The sequence below is a fragment of the Plasmodium coatneyi genome, chromosome 5 (assembly GCF_001680005.1).
Source record: "Plasmodium coatneyi strain Hackeri chromosome 5, complete sequence".
NCBI classification, from domain to species: Eukaryota; Apicomplexa; class Aconoidasida; order Haemosporida; family Plasmodiidae; genus Plasmodium; species Plasmodium coatneyi.
Genome location: NC_033560.1, coordinates 1,246,942 through 1,265,691, shown reverse-complemented (window position 1 = coordinate 1,265,691; position 18,750 = coordinate 1,246,942). Strand labels below are relative to the sequence as shown.

General features: G+C 42.4%; 3 protein-coding genes across 3 annotated transcripts; 1 reads left to right on the top strand and 2 right to left on the bottom strand.

The window, feature by feature from the left end:
* Positions 1 to 456: 456 nt before the first annotated feature.
* Positions 457 to 13,569, bottom strand: PCOAH_00012360 (Phosphatidylinositol 4-kinase; the record flags this gene model as incomplete). The annotated part of the gene is made up of 7 exons (XM_020058045.1): positions 457 to 589; positions 741 to 845; positions 982 to 1,105; positions 1,230 to 1,459; positions 1,563 to 13,091; positions 13,228 to 13,349; positions 13,537 to 13,569. The coding sequence occupies 7 exons, from the start codon at positions 13,567 to 13,569 to the stop codon at positions 457 to 459; spliced, it is 12,276 nt and encodes a 4,091-aa protein (XP_019913434.1).
* A 2,430-nt stretch (positions 13,570 to 15,999) lies between these two features.
* On the top strand, positions 16,000 to 16,638 carry PCOAH_00012350 (Ribosomal protein L7Ae-related protein; the record flags this gene model as incomplete). The annotated part of the gene is made up of 1 exon (XM_020058044.1): positions 16,000 to 16,638. One exon carries the CDS (start codon positions 16,000 to 16,002, stop codon positions 16,636 to 16,638), a length of 639 nt encoding a protein of 212 aa, XP_019913529.1.
* Positions 16,639 to 17,438: 800 nt separating this feature from the next.
* PCOAH_00012340 (Uncharacterized protein) lies at positions 17,439 to 18,452 on the bottom strand (the record flags this gene model as incomplete). The annotated part of the gene is made up of 1 exon (XM_020058043.1): positions 17,439 to 18,452. The coding sequence occupies one exon, from the start codon at positions 18,450 to 18,452 to the stop codon at positions 17,439 to 17,441; it is 1,014 nt and encodes a 337-aa protein (XP_019913461.1).
* Between the last annotated feature and the right edge of the window lie 298 nt (positions 18,453 to 18,750).

The window sequence follows — 18,750 nt, the reverse complement described above, 5'->3', positions numbered from 1 at the left end:
TTTTTCCAATTGGCATACCCCCTCAGCCAGGACAATTGACATTTTTTCTTTTAATTTACGTGTATGCAAAAGTGTATACATACTATTCATACATTGCCTGTGCATACATGTGTGTAATTAATAATTTGACTCTTTCCGCTCCTGTTGTAAGTTTTTGTGCTTTATTCATGTGCGTGTTGGGGGGAAGACTGTCCATTTGTTCCCTGCCGCAGTGACACGTCACGCACTTTAATATACCTATCATTATGTTCCAATTTTGCATTCGCATAAACGTTCCTTTTTAAAAAAATAAAAATGAAAAAAAAAAAAAAAAACATCGTACGGATGTACCAAAGTGAAGTTGGGAAAAATTGAAAATGTTGATGAGATAAGCAATGTCTGGAATGTGCTGCACGTACAGGTGAAGGTACCACTTGGGAAGTTAACCCATGTAACTGCAAGTAACCCATTTTAAAATCACTGGATCCCCTGTTGGATGTTCTGAATGTAGTCATACATAATGGTCGTTATGTTGTTGTACGCCTGGTGGATTTTGTTGATCATGAAAATGCTGGCGTCGTTGTCGCTTTTGTCGAGCTTGAGGCGTTTCCTGCGGGGGTAGTGGACAGACAATGAACCATGTAGAGGGTGCGGTGTTCGGTTATAGCTCTCTCAGGGCATTTTTGCCTTTTCGCACTTTTGCAAGTATACAAATATATGTATATATATATATTTTTTTTTTTCCTGTGCGCTGCGCTCACCTCAGCTTCTCCACCGTGTTGTACTTAAAGCAGTTGATGTCCGAGTGGGACAGACTCAGAATGGACGAAATCAGCCAGTCGCTCTTTTCCCTCAGGAGTAGGTACCTACACGGCGGAAAAAAAAAAAAATACATTAATATGCAATCTTCCATATGGAATGAATGCTGCACAGCTAATCGGCCTCAAAACCAACAAGGTAAAACACCAGGGGTTGGCACATGGAGAGAGTGGCCTTCCTTACCCTTTGACAACCAACTGAATGTAGGTAAAAATAAAATACTGCTTCTTCTGACTTTTAATGGTGAGGAGCATGATCATTTCTCTCGTTAACTTAAAAGGGGCCAGTTCAAAATTTATGGAGATGCCTAAAAAGGGGGGAAAGCAAAACACACATGTGAGCGTGTGCACTTGCGGATATGCACACACATACGGCGGCACCCTGAAACAACGCAGAGACAGTAACCTCCCCTTATCAGCTATCTTCCCTACCCGGGTAGATATTCAAGATATAACCAAAGTCAATGTGGATAATATTCCCGTAATCATCGAAGAGTAAGTTTCCGTTGTGCCTGTCCTTCACTTGCAAAACAAAGGACAGAAGGGAGTAGGCAGCCAAGGAGCAGATAAAATTCTTCAAAGCGTATATATACGTATTTATGTGAGAAAATTTCAGGTGGTAAAACTTTATGATGTTTTTATACTTTCTTCCTATTTCATGTCTGCTTTTTGTATTTGCTAATACTTCAATTACTGCCCCGAAATTTTCGAATTTTTTTTTTTTTTTTTTTTTTTTTTCTCAATGCTTCTACTTTTTTGGAGTACCCACCTACATGTTCTGGTACGTATGGAATTATGCTTCGTTCGAGGTGTTCCTTCTGCGGGACGTTCCTGCTATGCTTCATCTGTTGTTGCTCTCCGTTCTCATCGTCACTGCGTTTGACTGGGTAGCGTGACTCTACCCTCAGAGGGGTATTCCCATCACTGCGGTCGGTGTTGCCTGGCGGGTTGTTACTGCCTTCCCCTTTGGCTTCCCCCTTGTTCGGCCCCTTTTTCTTCTTCCCGAAGAGGCGGAAGGAGAAGGAGAATTTTCGCCCACTCTGCGTCTTTGCATCGTCTTCCCCCCCATCTTCGCCCTTCACATGCACGTTGTTATACTTATTCGTCACAATATTGTAAGGAAATAAATTGTAAAAGGATTTATAGTCACTTAGGATGTGGATGAAAATGTGAATAATCTGTATGACCAGTTTGTCTTGCCTCACATCATCATTAACTTTGTAAATGTACGAAATGTCTTCCCAATTGGGGGTCTTTTTTGGGCATGTCAAAGGCGCACTGTGTAAAGAAGGGAGGGTTAAACTGTTGCTACCATCTATGTTTTTTTCTGGCAAATTTCCGCTTCGCTTTCCATGATTGGTGCTAGCATGTTCGTAGGAGGGTACACCCTCCTTGTGTTCATCAATTGGTACGTAGTAAGAATGTGGCCTTTTTTGTGAACCACTCCTTGTAGCTTCCTCTGGTGTATTTCCCCCATGGGGGACGTCCCCCGCGCTGACGAATAAACTTCGATCGTTCTTCTTCGATGGTGTACAATCCGAGCTGTAATTCGAAATTGCCATCCTGACGTTGGGGAGGGACCACATGCGGTGGTACGTCCGTTCGTTCCCCAAATGATCCACTGGAATACCTCCAACTGCGGTTCCCATCATGGGCACACCCATTATAGGTTCCTCCCGCCTGCACGTCCTGAAGGTCAACAGAATGGGCGTCCTCGTGGCGGACATAAGAATCTTCACCTCATCCGATACGCTCCAAACAGCGTTATGGCTGGTGAGCAACTTTACCCTCCGCACATTCATACTGTTCAGCAAATTCTGAACTTCCATTTTTACAAAGTCCTGTTGAATATTCTTGTCCAGTTGGGCCGCCCGCTGACTTGTGTAAAAAATGTAGTTATGAAAACGACACGATTCGATCAGTGCCTTTCTATTTTTGTCACTCAAATTTTGGACTAATAATTTTTTTATGAGGAAGCATTTTATGGACAGAACGTGTGACTTCTTCACGTAACTTTGGTACTTAAAAAAAATAAAATTATTGATGTTTATGCTTTTTTGGTTTTTATTAATATTTGTGGTGTCCCCATGTTTATCACCTTTGCCTCCCCCCGTGGGAAGGTTTCTTCTACTCTTCGGAAAGAGAAGCATGAGTAAGTTTCTGAGCAGGTTCGTCCTAGGGGCAAACATTTCTGTGTTGAAGAGCGCACATTGTTGGTCCATGTGTTTATCATCCCACGCACTCACAATGCGAGTTTCTTCCTCCACTAAATGGTGTTTCCGCCCCTCATACGGGGAAACCAAATCAACCAAGTAATCGTCCTCAATGTACGTGTGCAAATTTAAGAAAAATTGATATAGAAAGAGGAACGACTGGAGGGAGAAAAAAACGATGAAGAAAAAAATTCGGTTTCCGAGGTCCACCTTCAGATATTCAAACAGCTGCAAATAAATACAATTCGTGATGGTGCTCTTTTTGTACCAGTAGAGCAAATTGCTAACCGCCACCGTTCTTAGGAAGAGACCATACTGTGGGTGACAGTACAGAATTTTCATTATATCATTAAGGCTTAACTGATTACAGTGCATAAATAAAACGTTTGAGATGGGCACGTATATAAGCTTATTCTTTCGCAGTAAGAATAAGTTGTATTTGTTCAGAGTCAATTTGTTGCTTATGCTCACTTGGATCAAGTACTGGTGAAGGACATTCATGAGGTCCTTATAAAGGTACATGCACAGATAGTTAGCCATTTTGTGAACTCCGTTGTTTACACAATTTAGCACCTTCACTATGAAGGCAGAATACAGCTTGGGATTATTGTGCATGTGTCTTTTGATGTATTTAACCACCATGAAAAGGGAATACTTTTCAATGTCCTCGTTTACTTCCTTCACATCCATGTTAAAAAGAGAGTTGTAAAAATGTAAATTTAAATACACATATATATATTCTATCTTTTTGAAGAGCTTGTAAAATGTGGACAAATTGTGTCTGTAGTAGTAGGAGTACAGTGCCTTCAGCAACCCTCTTCCCATTTTCATTTTGTGACCCAATATATCAAAGTGCCTTCTATAGAAGACGTTAAAATTGGAATGCAGCGAAGTGTAGCTGAATATGTTGCTGATATAACTGCTGATTTTTTTCTCCTTGTAATTATTGTTAAATGTTATGAAGAGGTGTTTTACCTGATCCATGTTTTCCTCCTCCAGGTTGCCTTGGTCCATTCTGAGCAGATCATTCACGTCACTGTTTTTGATGCTCCTGGTGTGGTGCTTCAAAAACAGGTTGTTAATTCGGGTCGGATCACTTGCACGATAAGCAGTAGTTACGTTGTCCCTTTCGTGGTGTGTGCTCCCACGGGAGGGGTCTCTCTCTCCCCTCTTCCGCCGGAAGAAGAATTTCCGCAATTTCCATTTGGCTTTCCCACTAGGTTTATCCTCATCCTCATGATCCTCGTCAATTCGATAAATCCCATCATAGGAGTAAAAGGCACTTCCCCTGGTTGATTTAATTGCTTGACTTGGGGGTCCTTTTTTCTTTCCCTTCTTCTTCTCATTCTTCTTTTGAGATTGTTTTTTTTTTTCCTTCTCCTTTTTTCTCTTTTTCTTCTTCATTCTGGCCAACTTGGCTTTATACTTGTCGGACAGAATTTTATAATTGTGAAAGTAGTTAATCGTGGGCTCCTTAATTTTGCAGCTTTTCTTAGACACACTTTTGTCCGCAAAGAGGTAGTTGTTTATGGACAGATTATTTTTGGCGCTTTTAGAAGTATTGTGTTTTTTCCTTCTCCTCAGGAAGAAGGTCATTCTGCTCACACTATTCCTCTTCTTCTTCGTCGTCTTGCTTTTAGCTTTTTTTTTTTCCTTCTTTGCCTTTTTCTTTTTTCTGCCATCACTGCTGCTGTCGCTATCGCTGTTGCTGCTGCTTGGGTTTCGTTTCACTTTCTCATCGTAATTTTCTCCCTCCTCAGGAACATCACGCGTACTCAAGGAGCTGCCCCCGTTCTCACTTCCCTCATGCGTGACATAATCCGATTGGTAGGCACTTCCATCCGTGTTCCTTCTGTTCTTCCTCTCCGAAATGGCTGCAACGCTATTACGATTATTTCCCGAGTGGACAATGTGATCCCCACTCTGGTAACTATTCTTCTTCTTCGCTTCGCTATTTTCCAAGCAGACATATTTTATGTTATTAAAAATGCACATATCTGTGAATAGCTTACATTTGTACAGGTTAATGTAGATGCTCTCGGCAAGGTAGAGTGTGCTCATTATGATAAAGTCGAGGTTAAGGAGATGCCTTGTGTTGATTACTATTTCGTTCTTCACCTTACCCCTATGGATACTGTCCATTTCGTTCTTCCTTCTAAACGTTGGATAAACAAACAGACAGAACCTTCTCTTCTTCATGTCCTTATATTTATACTTCAGCTCGTACATGTAAATCAAACAGTTGTATATCAAATTGCAGATGTGAATATATTTGTTTATGCACATGCAACGCAGCTCTTCCTTCAACTGGTAGTCGTACAGCCGCCTTTTGTTTCCCTTCTGGTAGGTCAGTAGGTACTTGTAGGCGTTCAGCAGCTCCACGTCTTTCTCCCGCAGTTTTCGTGTGCACAGGTCCTCGTCATGGCTGACATGGTCCTCATTGCCATCATTGCCGTCATGGCGGTGTTCGTCGTGTTGCCCGTTTTGGCTATTCACCTCACCTTTGTCATAAATCGCGTCGTCCTTCCTTGTCATGTTGACACCCCTTTCGGCAGTTTGGGAACCTTTCATCAGATTTCTCCCATCCCACTCCTTGTTCGCCCCGCAGGAACTACACTTCGCAGGTTCCTCCGCCTCTACAGAATCGTCATAAAATGAGTAACCATCCGGCAATTTCTTCTTCACCTGTTCTTTCCCCCGTGCTGCCTTCTTGTTGCCCATTCGGGTCATTTTATTTTTAAAATAGGAGATAATCCCTCCGGTGTACTTTCCAGTGGTCCTCCTGTTCTCCTCATTCTCATTTCCCGCTTGGGCGTCCTTTTTGAGTACGGGGGTGGGCACTTCCCGAGCGAGTTGGCTATCTTCCCTGTGAAGCTTCTCCCCCAAGGGATGATCCCCCTTTTGTGCGTCAATCTGCTGCAAATGTCCATCCGTTGGCTTCACTCCAAAATGGATTTCTTCCTCATCAGTTTTATTTATGCATCTTTGCATATCGGAGTCAACATCAAGTTGGTTTGTGCCACCTGCATGCTCCACCGAAACGGCCACCTTCTTATTCCCTTCTCTACTGTAAAACATTTCGAAATACCCTCCTTGGGTTAACTTCCCTTCTGTGTTTAAGTTCATCACAGCGGGGGTGTCCTCCCCGTCATTGCCACTTAGGTGGTTAGAGGCCTTTCCTGTGTTCCCCGTTCCAGGGAGGCTCTTCGCATTGGCAACTCCACTCACAGTATCCTCCTGGGATACCCCCCTCACAGCGGGCTTCCCGTTCCTGCCGTGGCGCACCGAAGCCAAATCCACGGGGAGGGCATTCCTATCCTTGCATCCAACAGAATACTTATTCTCGCAATTGACGCAGTATATATCCGGTAAGACGTTCTCAAAATTGTGGAAAAAAAAACACAAAAATAGAAATCCCTTCTGGAGCAGGAGCTTGTTAAAGTCAAAAATGTCACCGATGCAGACGGTGCTTATCTGATTCCTCAAATTTAGAAACGTCCTTTTCCTCTGTCTGGACATGCTCATCTCATACATGTAAATATTAAAAAAGGAAAAAAAATTACGCAAACTGTAGTCGTAGAGGAAGTAACTATATTTGTACTTCCCATACATATCGACTAAATAGCTGTAGGAGTGGAAAAAGTTCGAGGTGTAATTGAAAATCTGCACAAGAGACAAAAAAACTGTGCATAGGAAGTAGTAGTTCATCTTGAGCGCTTTAAAATTGTACAGGTATATGTTGTTCATGCTTTGTATATGCAGACTATCGTATGTGTCCCTTATTTTTGCATTTTCATGGAGGTAAGAATTTAGCAAAAGGGAAATGCTGGACATGTCCTTGAAGCAATCCAACAGGTAAAATATATTTTTCATGCTCTTCTCGAAGTAGTCCCTCATGTACTGCTTAGTTTTTTTCTTCATCACTTCTTTCACCTCTTTGAATGCGTCCTTATATATGTAGTCGTCGAAGTCACTCAGGCTACCGTCGCTGTCGTCCTGCGTGGGGCGCTCCAAGGTGGTCTTCCCATAGGGGGGGCTATTGCCACTTCCTACACCTACTAAACTTCCCCCCCCGAAGCAGTCAAACTTCTCATCGGCCACCTTCTTATAATTGTGGAAATATAAATTGGCGCTGCGGTAAAAACTGAGGTGGTAGAAGGTCTTCATATTCTGCAACCCGTTCAAGCAATTCACCAGGCGATACATGTAGCCATTTCTGAAAATGCCCTTCATTTCCTTCATCAGGGAGAAGGAGGTATAATTCAGCGTCAGGAGGGTCCTACTAAAGAGGAGACAAAACTCCAACGTTACGACTAAGTAGTTACACAAATAGGGGATGTTTAAAAAGTATATCTGCATAATTCTGTTCATTAAATAGTGCTTGTACTTTTCCAGCAGGCTGACCTTCCTCTGCACTATTTTATTTTCCGTGATATTTATGTTTTGATACGTCAGGGACAAGTAATTCGTGAATAACAGTAGCAACAGTGTGTTGTTAATGAGGGTTGTGTACCTGTCCAGGACGTACTTATGTGGCATATCGCTTCGGAAGAGGTTCCTACCCATTTGTATGTTGCTCTCTCTTATGTAGTCATTCATATAACGCTCAATCATGAGCATGTCGCTTTCGAGGAATCTCCTCTCCGTTTTGCTCAGGCGGGAAAGTACGCATCGTCCTCTTGGCTGCTTCGCATCGTCCGGTACATCCTCATTTGGAGCATCCTTCCCCCCACAGTCGGCATGCTCCCCTGATGTAGTTGCTCCCCCCCCACAGCGGTCCACCAGATAATTCCCCACCGATATGGACTTTGCAGTCATCATGGCTAGCATCTTTACAAACTTGTAGAAGACAAAAAAGTAGTAATTGAAAAAGGCGTACTTGTAGTTATACACCGATAGAATAGTGGACAGTGTATACAGTACGTATATATATTTGTTCTTAACGTTGAGCTTGCACACGTTGCCATTTCGTTCGTCAGTGTTACTCCTTGCAACGTAGTCGTTCCCCCCCATGGTGGGGCTGCCCCCAAAGGAGTTATTCACAATGGTGTCCACATTAACGCTGTAGATGCTTTTAAACCGCTTGCCCTTCTTCCTGAATATGTTATAGTAAAAATAAAAAAAATAAAATTTGAAATTTTTCTTAATAATTTTTGAAATTATATACATGTAGTTATTATTCAGTGTATCCATGTTCAGGTTATTTATGTTGGTCGCTAGGAAAATGGTGATGACAAAGTTTATGGTGTTCATGTAGTCCTTTATGTACTTCCTATGGTAGAGTACTTTCTTGCTTATCTTAATATCGTAGAGGTTACAAATGAATGTGTTTCCTCCTCTGATTTTTTTTAAAACTTTGAAATAGTTCGAATCGTTTAACGTCTCGTTTCGCATGACAGGGCGGGCCTGTCTACGTTGTTCCGGTAGATGTGGTCGCTCCGATAGATGCACCTTCTCTGGTTGAAGAGATTGGCGCGACTCACCACTGGTGTTCTCAAAAAACTCACTAAACTCCTTATTCGTCTGAAAGAAGTTGGAGTTCATTTTCCTCCTCCTTCGGCCGATTATCCGGTGCGAACCCTTCAATGCCGCCCTTCGGCTGCGGCGTCTCTTCGGGGAATTCCTTCTGTCGATCAACCAGCCGGTGCTACTCTCGTGTGGGTGGTCTCCCTCCTTCAGTAACACGGTCGCCTCAGCGGTCAAGAAACCGCTAGAAGGAGCACCTACCCCTTGGGCGCACGAGGAAGACAACTTTTTGGCCCTGCGAAACTCGGACACTCCCTCGTAGTAACAACCCCCGTCATCGTCCTCCTCGTCGTCTTCCTCCCTACCCCGGTACCTCTTCACATACTTGTTCACACAGAAAATGTAAAATTCATAATAGAAAAAAGAGTACAGGTTTAAAAAAAACTTGCAGCAATTTAGCATCTTCAAAAAGAGGAGGTAATTTATAGTAATATACAAATTGACTTTGTAAATAATCTTTATCATGGTGCTCTTTTTTTTGTCAATAAAATTTTTAAATTTTTTTTTCTCCTCATAGATCATCTTGGAGAAGGCATAGTCTAGACTGCTTTTTTCTAGGTTTTTCAAAAAACAAATGAGAAAGTTTCCATCGAATAGAACATTAAACTTCAACTTGAAGATCTGATCAAATAAAAAATAGATGTAATTCCTGATTATCTTATTATAGCTCATTATATTCATTTGTAAAAAAAAGGTGGAGAAAATAACGCTGTAGTCGTGAAATTCTCTCATGTCATGCAGAAAAATGTAAACCTTAAAATGAATTAATTTCTTCAAATTTTTGTGGATATATTTATTTCTGAAAATGGCCTTATCGATAAGTAGGTACAAAATGTATAGGATGTGTTCCTTCCTCCTCATGCTTTCTACGTAGTGCATTATGATAACGTACAATTTGTCTACGTCGTTACTGTTCACGTCTACTTCATCATTATTCTCCGGTCTATCCTCCTTTATTGACTTTATAATTTCTATTCTACACACACTGTGTATGTTTATTTTGTTTAAATATTTGACACTCAGAATTGGAGTTATTTCTGCTATTTTGCTTTTCAACAAATTTATTTCATTCCCGTGGAGGTAATCCTTCTGGTAAATTTCGTAATAAAGCAGCGTAAAGTACAGTTTATAAAAGTACAGAGACAACATCGCTACATACTTGTTGTACCTGTTCACGTCTTCGTACAGGTAGTGGAAGGTGTTGCTGAACAGGTGTGTCTTCAACCGGTCCACCGTGCCTATTAGTACCTTCAGGGCCGCCTTCCGATTGCTTGCTCGCTGCAGCAGAGGGTACTTACCCTGTGGAAGGTTACCCCCCCCAACTCCTACCCTCTTCATTTCATTCATCACATCTTCCTCCACTCGGGCGTACTCCTTTGCCACTCCTTGCAATAGAATTTTGCTCACCGCGTTACCCCTAACAGGGCAAGTCTTACCCGCATCGTGTCTTTCCTGAGAAGTAGCTCCCCCGCACTTGCTGGTGGGATTGTTCTTCCTCACCTTTGGAGACACTTCTGTCGTTTTCCTTAAGCAGTTTGCAGTTCCTCCTCCTGATGTGTTCGCTCCCCCCCCCACGCGAAGGACATCCCTCCGTGACAGAGGCTTCCGCTCCACGAACGATATTAAAAAAAGCAACAACGCAGAAATGTACTTGTATATGTGTACATACGGCATTACACTTTCGAAGGACTTCAGAATGAGCAACAAAAAGCGACTCATGTGCTCACCAGCGTCTTCCCTACAAACGCAGTAATTGTAATTTATAAATAAAAAATGGAGCAACAAATTTCCTTCTTCTTTTTCCCTTCTCCTTTGTCTGGAATATGTGCATCCTTTACTGGCCCGAGAATCCTTAACGACGTTTTCACTTCTGCTTAGTCGTCTTAAATCGGTCTGTCCAAATGCGCCCAACGAATGCACAGAAGCATTACGCATAGTTCGGTCATACAGATAATCCGGTGCGGGCTTCATCTTCTTTATCTTGTCCTTTATATTCAAGCTTATATTAAAAATAGCCTTCCTGTTTAGCTGTTTCTTCTTCAGCAAAAAGTACTCATTAATATAGTCATTCAGATTGTGCAAAAATTTTAAATTAAATAAAAAGTTCAAATAATAGTGCTCATTGTCAAAGTGGGAGATTTTGTAATTTAAGATTTTCCTCAGGAAGGTGTAATTTGAATAACTGTACTTTCTCTCTATACTCGAAATGACAAACGTTTTATTCGTGAAGAAGAAATTTTTTTTTTTTTTTTTTTCACTGCCTTTTTTTTTATTACTATACAAGCTGAACATTCGGTTGAAGAAAGCCACGTTTTCGATCAGGTTCCTCTTCTTTTTCGCCATATGGCTTCTCACAAAGGAGCTGAAATTATGCTTAAACATGGGCTTATACGTAAAAATATTATTGCAGTAGTAGTGCAGTTTGTTAATGTATATTCCTAGGTAGTTCTTACAGTTGCTCTCCACATCATCTTGGACATTTTTCTTTTTTTTTCTTTTTATTAGTTGAGACAGGAGATGCTTCATCAGAAGTGGGAAGTATACCTTGGTGTAAACTTCTTCCCTTCCTCTGCGGCAGCGTGGGTGGCTCCTGTTGGGAAGGCCTCCGTTAGTGCTACTCATGTAGGTGCTGCTCCTCATGGTGTTACTTCTGTTCGTGCTGCTCCTGCTCATGTGCCTTAGAATATCCAATTCGTCCCTCACCTCTGCACCATCCACCACGTCGCTTGTGCTCCCCGATGACAACAACCCAATGTGTGCTTCTCCCCCAATATGGGTCCAATTCAACTTTACGTAGTTATTCACCTGGATGAGAAAACTATTCTTTTCATTTACAACCAGATTTGCACTCCCAAGGGTGGCTTTCCTTAAGACACAACCCCCGTGAGCATACCCAATTTTCGGGTCCTCACTCTGTTTGGATCTATCTACCCCCTCCAAACAGTTCACACGGGGAACATTATTTTCCTGCCACCCGATGATGGAACATCCGTCTGTCTTCCAGGCATGTGTCCCCACCAGTTTTTGAAAAAATTTACTTAACTTCTTATCATTCCAAAGGAGGCACTTCAAAACGGTAAAGGCGTAGTGTCCCACCGCTGGAGTCCTCATCACATTTTTCAACACCACGTCAAAGAAGAATATCGAAAGGTTTACAATTCGAGTGACTTCCATTTCTCCGATGTGGATACGTAGCATTGTCTTAACGAGGGAAAATTTATTACACGCCAAAATGGTTCGTACCTCATTTGGCGTTACATGGAGCAGGTGGATTAGTACTAGATACACTTCGTACAGGTTAAAAATACAGCTATTCAGCAGGTATATGTAGGCCTTATTGGTAGTACCTGATGTGCTCAGCTCTCCTCTTCTCTCTCGTATTTTTCTCTTATCACTTCGGTTTATTATATAAAAAAGGGTGTTACAGTAGTACTCAAAGAGGTGGAACACCCGGTCGTATGTCATCATCATGTTGTTCTTCCCCTCATCACCTCCGTCAACAATGAGGAAAACTTCTTCCATGGTTGATGTGGTTACCCTCCCGATCGTCTCGTGCAAATAGACGGTTAAATATATTCTGTCCTTCTTCACTAATAATATTTCCACCAATCGGAGTAGCTTCAAAAATACGAATTGGCTGACCGTTTTACTGTGCATGGGGAGGATGCATCCGTCCTTTCCATTTTGTTGATCCGCTATGGGACTACCCTTCACTTGTTGACTCGGCTGAGACACCTCTCTCCTTTTCAACCTCATCAACGGAGCTTCTTCCCCCTGCGGGATAAGTAAGTGCCTCTCAACGGTGTTCTTCACCACACTGAGGAGGGTAACACTGCAAAAGGGGCTCTTCCCATTATTCAAAATGTACCTCTCGACGTGTTTCAAAAGTTTGAGTTTGCTCATATAGTCACACACAAATCGGATCATGTTCTGGTAATACACCAACAACGCATTGGCACCCCAGCCATTCCTCCCCAGGTAGTATAAATATCTGCTAATAAGCATATCAGACACATGGTACACATAATCGTAAAAACAAATGAATAATTTTTCCGTCTTGGAATTCTCCTTCACATGACAAAAAAAAAAAATAATTAAAAAAATTAACTTGGAAATAAGGTAAAACTTTTCTTCATTTAAAACTTCATAAATTTTATACTTGTAAATGTTAATTAAAAAAGTTAATAAAATTTTCAAATGATTCAGCGTCATTAATTTTTCGAATTGAGTTTTTTTTTTTTTTTGGAATACAAACTTTTGCAGCGTCACAAATGTGCGTACGTGCATATGCTGAACGAATAGGTCTAAAGAGGAGGAAGTGTCCTGTTTGTCCTTCCTACTGAGCGACACGAAATAGGAGACATGAGTGATGATGTAGCTAAAGAGCAGATTCAGTTTGCTCAATTTCAGGCCCAACTGCAAGTGGGATTCCTCCGTATGTGGGTGCCCCTTCTGTGGTTTCCTCCCTGCGGATGTTCTTCTTTGGAGTACTTCCCCGAGGTGACCTTCAAACGATGGAAGCAGACTCAGGTACAGCACCAGAATGTCGTTGCGTCTACATGGGGAGGGGGGGAAAATAAAAATGTTCGATTGACATATTTATATGGACACTCCTCTACACACTCTTGCGAATCTGTTCGCACTGTTGGTGAGTCTCTTTCCCGTCTTCGTGCCAACCAGTTGGGACTTACTCCAGGTGCCTCTCCTCCAGGGAGTTACAAAGGTAAAAAATCAACGCCGTTTTCTTCCTTCCGCCGATCCCGCAGGGGACCACATACTTAAATATGTTCTCTATGTTCACATCCTTCAGGACCTACCACGCGAGGGAGAAAATAAAATAAATGGGAAATAGGTTAAAATGTTGCGACGTGCTGGATGGTGGAGCTTCCTAATGGAAAAACACCACTCGCAATAACATCTTCCCTATATAATCATCAGCGTAGAAAGAACCCATTTGTAAATACAAGTTGTCTACTTTTCCTACGCAGCGTGCGTATTACCCTGTGTCTTTCCTCCAGTTTCTTTTTCCCCATGATGGGATGATCTCCAAATATATTCACTCCTTCGTGGAGGAATGCAACATCAGTTGGTGGGGCTCTTCTCCTTGTCTTCTTCCTACTTCGTCATCCAGTCGGACGCATTCATAAATACGAAAAAAAAGGAGAAAGGGGGAGAGAGGGACACACACAAAAAAAAAAAAATTACCAGGAACAAAAAAAAATAAAATAATGTTGAATAAAGTTGAATGAAATAAAGAACAAACGATGGGCTCATCAAATGGCGCGTGAAAATTGATTACACGACGAGCAAACAAAACAATGAAACGGCGAAACGGCGAAACGGCGAAACGGCGAAACGGCGAAACGGCGAAACGGCGAAACGGCGAAAAAAAGACACTGTGGCGCGGTGCCCCGGCAAAGTGACAAAATTGCAAAGTTGCAAAATAATCAAATGGGTCAAACGGAAACGCGTGAAATAGCGTCACAAGAAGGTGGACAAGGGGCGCCTATCGGGGTGGCAGCCTCAGAACAAAAAAAAAAAAATTCTCCACCGCGTGTATGTATATATATACACCTATGCACACACAGTAGGGGGAAAAAAAGGATGAAACAGATAAGCCGCGAAATGAACTTCCGCCAGAATGCGGGGGAAGGACGAGTCAACGAAACATGACCACAGAGACGCACAAATGCTATCGCGAAGTAACACGTAACGACCCCTAGCAAGATTAACAGAAAAAGATTGTCTTATGTAAAAATGGCACCCCATTTACGGTTAACAACAACGGGGTCGCCTCTTCTTCACAAAAAAAAATGCCGCTAGGCTAAAGCATTTTTGTCATTTTCCCTCCTCCAGTTCATTCTCAAACTTCATCCTTGCATGTAGGGGTTGGTTTCCTCTAAGCAGGTTGCACGTGGTAACTTCTGCAACATTCGCACGAGGACATAGGGCAGTGCCTGCAAGTGCGTATAGGCATACGTGCAAGCGTGGTACAAATGTATGCCCTGTTCGGCCACACGCCAAGCATATGACACACATAAAGTACGCACAAAACAGGAGCGACGAACGAGGGAAATTCGTCAAAATTATGCAGATTAGCGGGTTTCAAATTATCTTCATTTGGATGGCGTAAACTGGTAGGGGGAAAAAAAAAAAACAAAACACTCTGTGCAAGTGTTTGTTCTTCACCTGTTGGGGCGCATTTTTCAATAACGAGGAAAGGCAAAATGGCCCAAGGGAAGGAAGAAACGAACGATATCTTCGCTTTTTTTTTTTTTTTTTTTTTTTTTTTACTTTTTTCCCGTTGCGAGCTGTCATTTATTTTTTCGCGTACGTGTATGCATACGCACGCACCTTCCCTTGTGTAACTTTTTTCCACCCTACCCCCGCGGCATATTCCACACCAAGTCGTCCAACCGTTTGCGCTCTTGATAAGGACGAGCTGCCATCCACGTGTATGCAGCTATATATATAAAACATACATTTACGTATCCTTTTATGTGCATACATTAATTACCAACTTCTCCCAAGTGGGAAAAAATTCCCCCAGTTGCAGCTGCAAAGTGGGGTCGCATTTTTTCGAAAACATCATACAATATCCATCCTTTGGGTGACCTCCAAGTGCCTGTACTCTACGCACCATCGTTACGTTTAAGCTTACGCTTTTTCTCATCACCGTTTGAATTTTCCCCCTTTGCAGAATTACCGCAAGTTTCTCCGCTGTGTGGATTATTTTGTGTACTATTCTCTTTGGCCCTGTCGGGGCTGCCTCGCCCGTGGTTACGCATACGTGAAGGTGAATCAAAGGTTGCGCTGTATATTATTGTATGTATATATGTATGCATATTTTTTATTTTTATTTTTTTCTGCGTGACTACATACCTTTTGCAGCATTCTTGTATGTACTTTTCGCCTTTTTTGACGCAACGGCGAATCGGATGGTATGCCCAATTTTGCGCGCCATAGGCAATTACGTATTTGCAAAAAGGCGCAACCCATTCGCCTTCCTTCGCAAGGGGTAAACATTTTTTCCTAATTAAATATTTTTACCTATTTTATTTAAACCCTTTTTTCGGGGGGGAATCCCTACATTAAGTGAAAACCCAACGGCTTGTTACAGGGAGGTCCCTACAGATTCTTCCATTCTGCTAAAGCGGCAAATGGTGATATACCAGCGAATCGCTGATTGAACGGGGGGACGACGTGGCATTCTGGGGCTGCGGCGCTACCACTTTCAAAAGCGACCTGTTTGCTTCCCCCGTTTTACGTATCACGCGACGGGCTTCTAACCGAGGCGACGCCCTCATGCGTGAACAAAGATATATATAAACATACATATACTCAATCTTGGACGGGCCTTTTCCCCGAAGTAGTCACCCCGTCGGCATTTCGAAGGATCGTGGAAAGCCACACCGGGTAGGACGAACGCTGCGCTATAAGGCTTCCCCATCCGCCACGCCAACATGGACGAAGGAGATCACAGCGACAAGGAGAGCGTGGGGGAGGAGCACGTGGACGACAAGGACGGCAAGCCAAAAAGGAGCTACGAAAAAATGGTGGAAGAAATAAAAATCGAAAACAGCAAGTCGTACATCTCAAAAATTAGCGAACCATTATTGAAAAAAAAATATTTTAAATATTTTCTTAAAATCCTGGACTATGCGTACTATGCAAAAGTAACAGCCATGCAGATCATAAAAACGAATGAGCAGATAGAAGAACGGAAAAAAAAAATTCTGAAAAATAAATTCATCGTCATTGGGATAACGCAGGTTGTCAAGGCTATTAGGAAAGGAGAGGAAGGCATTGTCTTCTTGGCCATAGATGTATTTCCAATAGACATAATTTGTCACATGCCCGTTTTTTGTGAAGAGCATAGGATACCTTACACCTTCGTTACGACGAAGAATAAGCTGGCGCGTTTGTGCAAACTAAAACGATCAGTCACTTGCTTGTTCCTCCCCAAACCGAGCGTCGACATGGATAAATTTGAAGATACCGTCAATGAGTTTAGCAGTAAGAAGAAGATTAGCAACTACGCCAAGCTGTACGATAAGATGCTTGCCGGGGTGAAGAAGAACCATCCCTTCTTTCAATCTTAGGGTATATATTTGGTTGGAAGAGACACTACCGCCCTGCAATACTTTGCAGCATATTTTTCCGTGCCCTTTTTAACTGCTCCGTCGGGCATCACCGCTAAGGTGGTTAGCTCCTCATTTTTAACATTTTCCTAATTTATCTTCACGACAACATATTTACACAACATATTTGCACGACGTTATTGTTCCCCTTTTTTTTTTTTTTTTTTTTTTTGTGCGTAATTCAACCGCTTAGCTATAACGTGTGCTAAGTTTTGAGAATTTTTAACTTACCGTTGGGACGGCCATTTGTTCCCCATCATGCGGCCCATTCGGTAGGCCACGCTGTGCTTGTAGTGTCTGCCGCGTTTGCAGCGTTTGCCTTACGCGTCGCTCCATAACGGAACTGACATTTTTACACGGGAGTGTTTTTAAAAATGGAGAAATTATCAATTTGTTGAAAAGTTTAATCTGGAAAGGGGTGCCAATTTTGGGGCGAACTTTTCGCGGCAAACTCAGCGTGCTTCCACGCGGATGGGGGGGGAGCATTTCACCTTGTGTCGACGCGTGAATGAAGCAGAGACATGTGGGAAGACGCCCCTTTTTCTGCTTCTCCAGGGAGCGAAATGGTAACACCATTTGGGTGTTTATGTTGCATTCAGAAAATGGGAAAAGTTGCGTTCGTGAGGTCATTTAAGGGGGGGGCATCCTACAGCTCCAGCAAGTCGTTATGTTCCCCCCCACACATATATATACACAAGCATACATACATGTACGTGCATACACATTTATATTTTTTTGTGTGCATTTTATTCAGTAAATGGCTAGCTGAGCAGGAAGGCAATCACAAGCAGGACGAGCACGTTGCAGAAGCTGTGCGAGTCGGACGACTTCATCCCTCCGTCGGTGTTCGCGTGCGTCTTAAGAACGTTCCCCTCGTTTGGAAGCCCCCCGTTAGGGTGTTCCCCACTCGCGTGATCACCACTCACGGGTGGAGCATCCCTCTTGTTAAACTTCTCCAAGTAGTTCAGCACTTGAAAACTGCCGCCCTGCCCCTGGCTATCTAAATTGTCCGACGTGGAGGGAAGAAAGTAGAGCCAATTTTCCGAAAATATTTCACTCTGTTCCTTTTGCAACTTTTTTATTTCTTTTATATTTTCAATTTCTTCCGTCAGAGTATCATTTAACGAGGCGATGTTGTTCAGTAGCTGCGTTTTAATGTCCTTCAATTTGTTCGTCTTTTCCGATATGTTTTTTACTGACTCAAGCCACGCATGAATATCACTTTGTAATTTCTTTGAGTTATCCTCCAGTAAGTTAATTTCTTCGTAGCTTTTTTTTTCTTTACTTAATTTCTCATTTTTCTTTATTTCGTCTTGCACATATTTGGCCAGGCTGTCTTCACTCGTTTCTTCTTCCTTATGATGGGTATCCCCCAGTGTGCCATCAGTGTTGTGCAGACTTTGACCTCCACTTGGTTTTACCTGACCGTATGCATTTCTGTCCTTGCTTTTTAAACTTTTATGTAGCATTTTTAGCTGGTCCATATGCTCCTTTAGCTGCTTCTTCTGATCAATATTTTCCATTCCTCCTGTGTGCACATCTTCGTGGTGCCTAATTTGTACTTCCGATGTTTTGTACGACACGTGCTTGTCCCCCGCGTGGGCACCCTGCTCCGTACCCCCATCCTTTGGGCCCTTCACCTTAGGGGTGAAGAAATAATCGTACAACACCTTCCCTTTGTCACTTATATTTAATTCGTTGCATTGGGCCGGGCAGCTCTGGAGGAGTGTGTCTATTACCACAATGCACGAAAAGAAAAGGAAAACATTCATCATATATGTGCACAGGTAGGCGGAATGCCAAAAGATTGGGAAAAAAAAAAAAAAAAAAAACAGCTAAAATGAAGAAGAAAAAAAAAAAAAACAGCTAAAATGAAGAAAAAAAAAAAAAAGAAGAGACGGCGGAAGGAGGGAAGATACAACACTACAGGTGCACACACTCGTGGTTGCAAAGAAGAAGAGTTCTCCTCGTCTGCCGCTGAAGTTGAGTAAAATACACCTATGTAAAGCATTCACCCATGCGGAAGTTCACTCAGGGATTCGTACACTGTAACGCTCACTCTGCCGTATATTG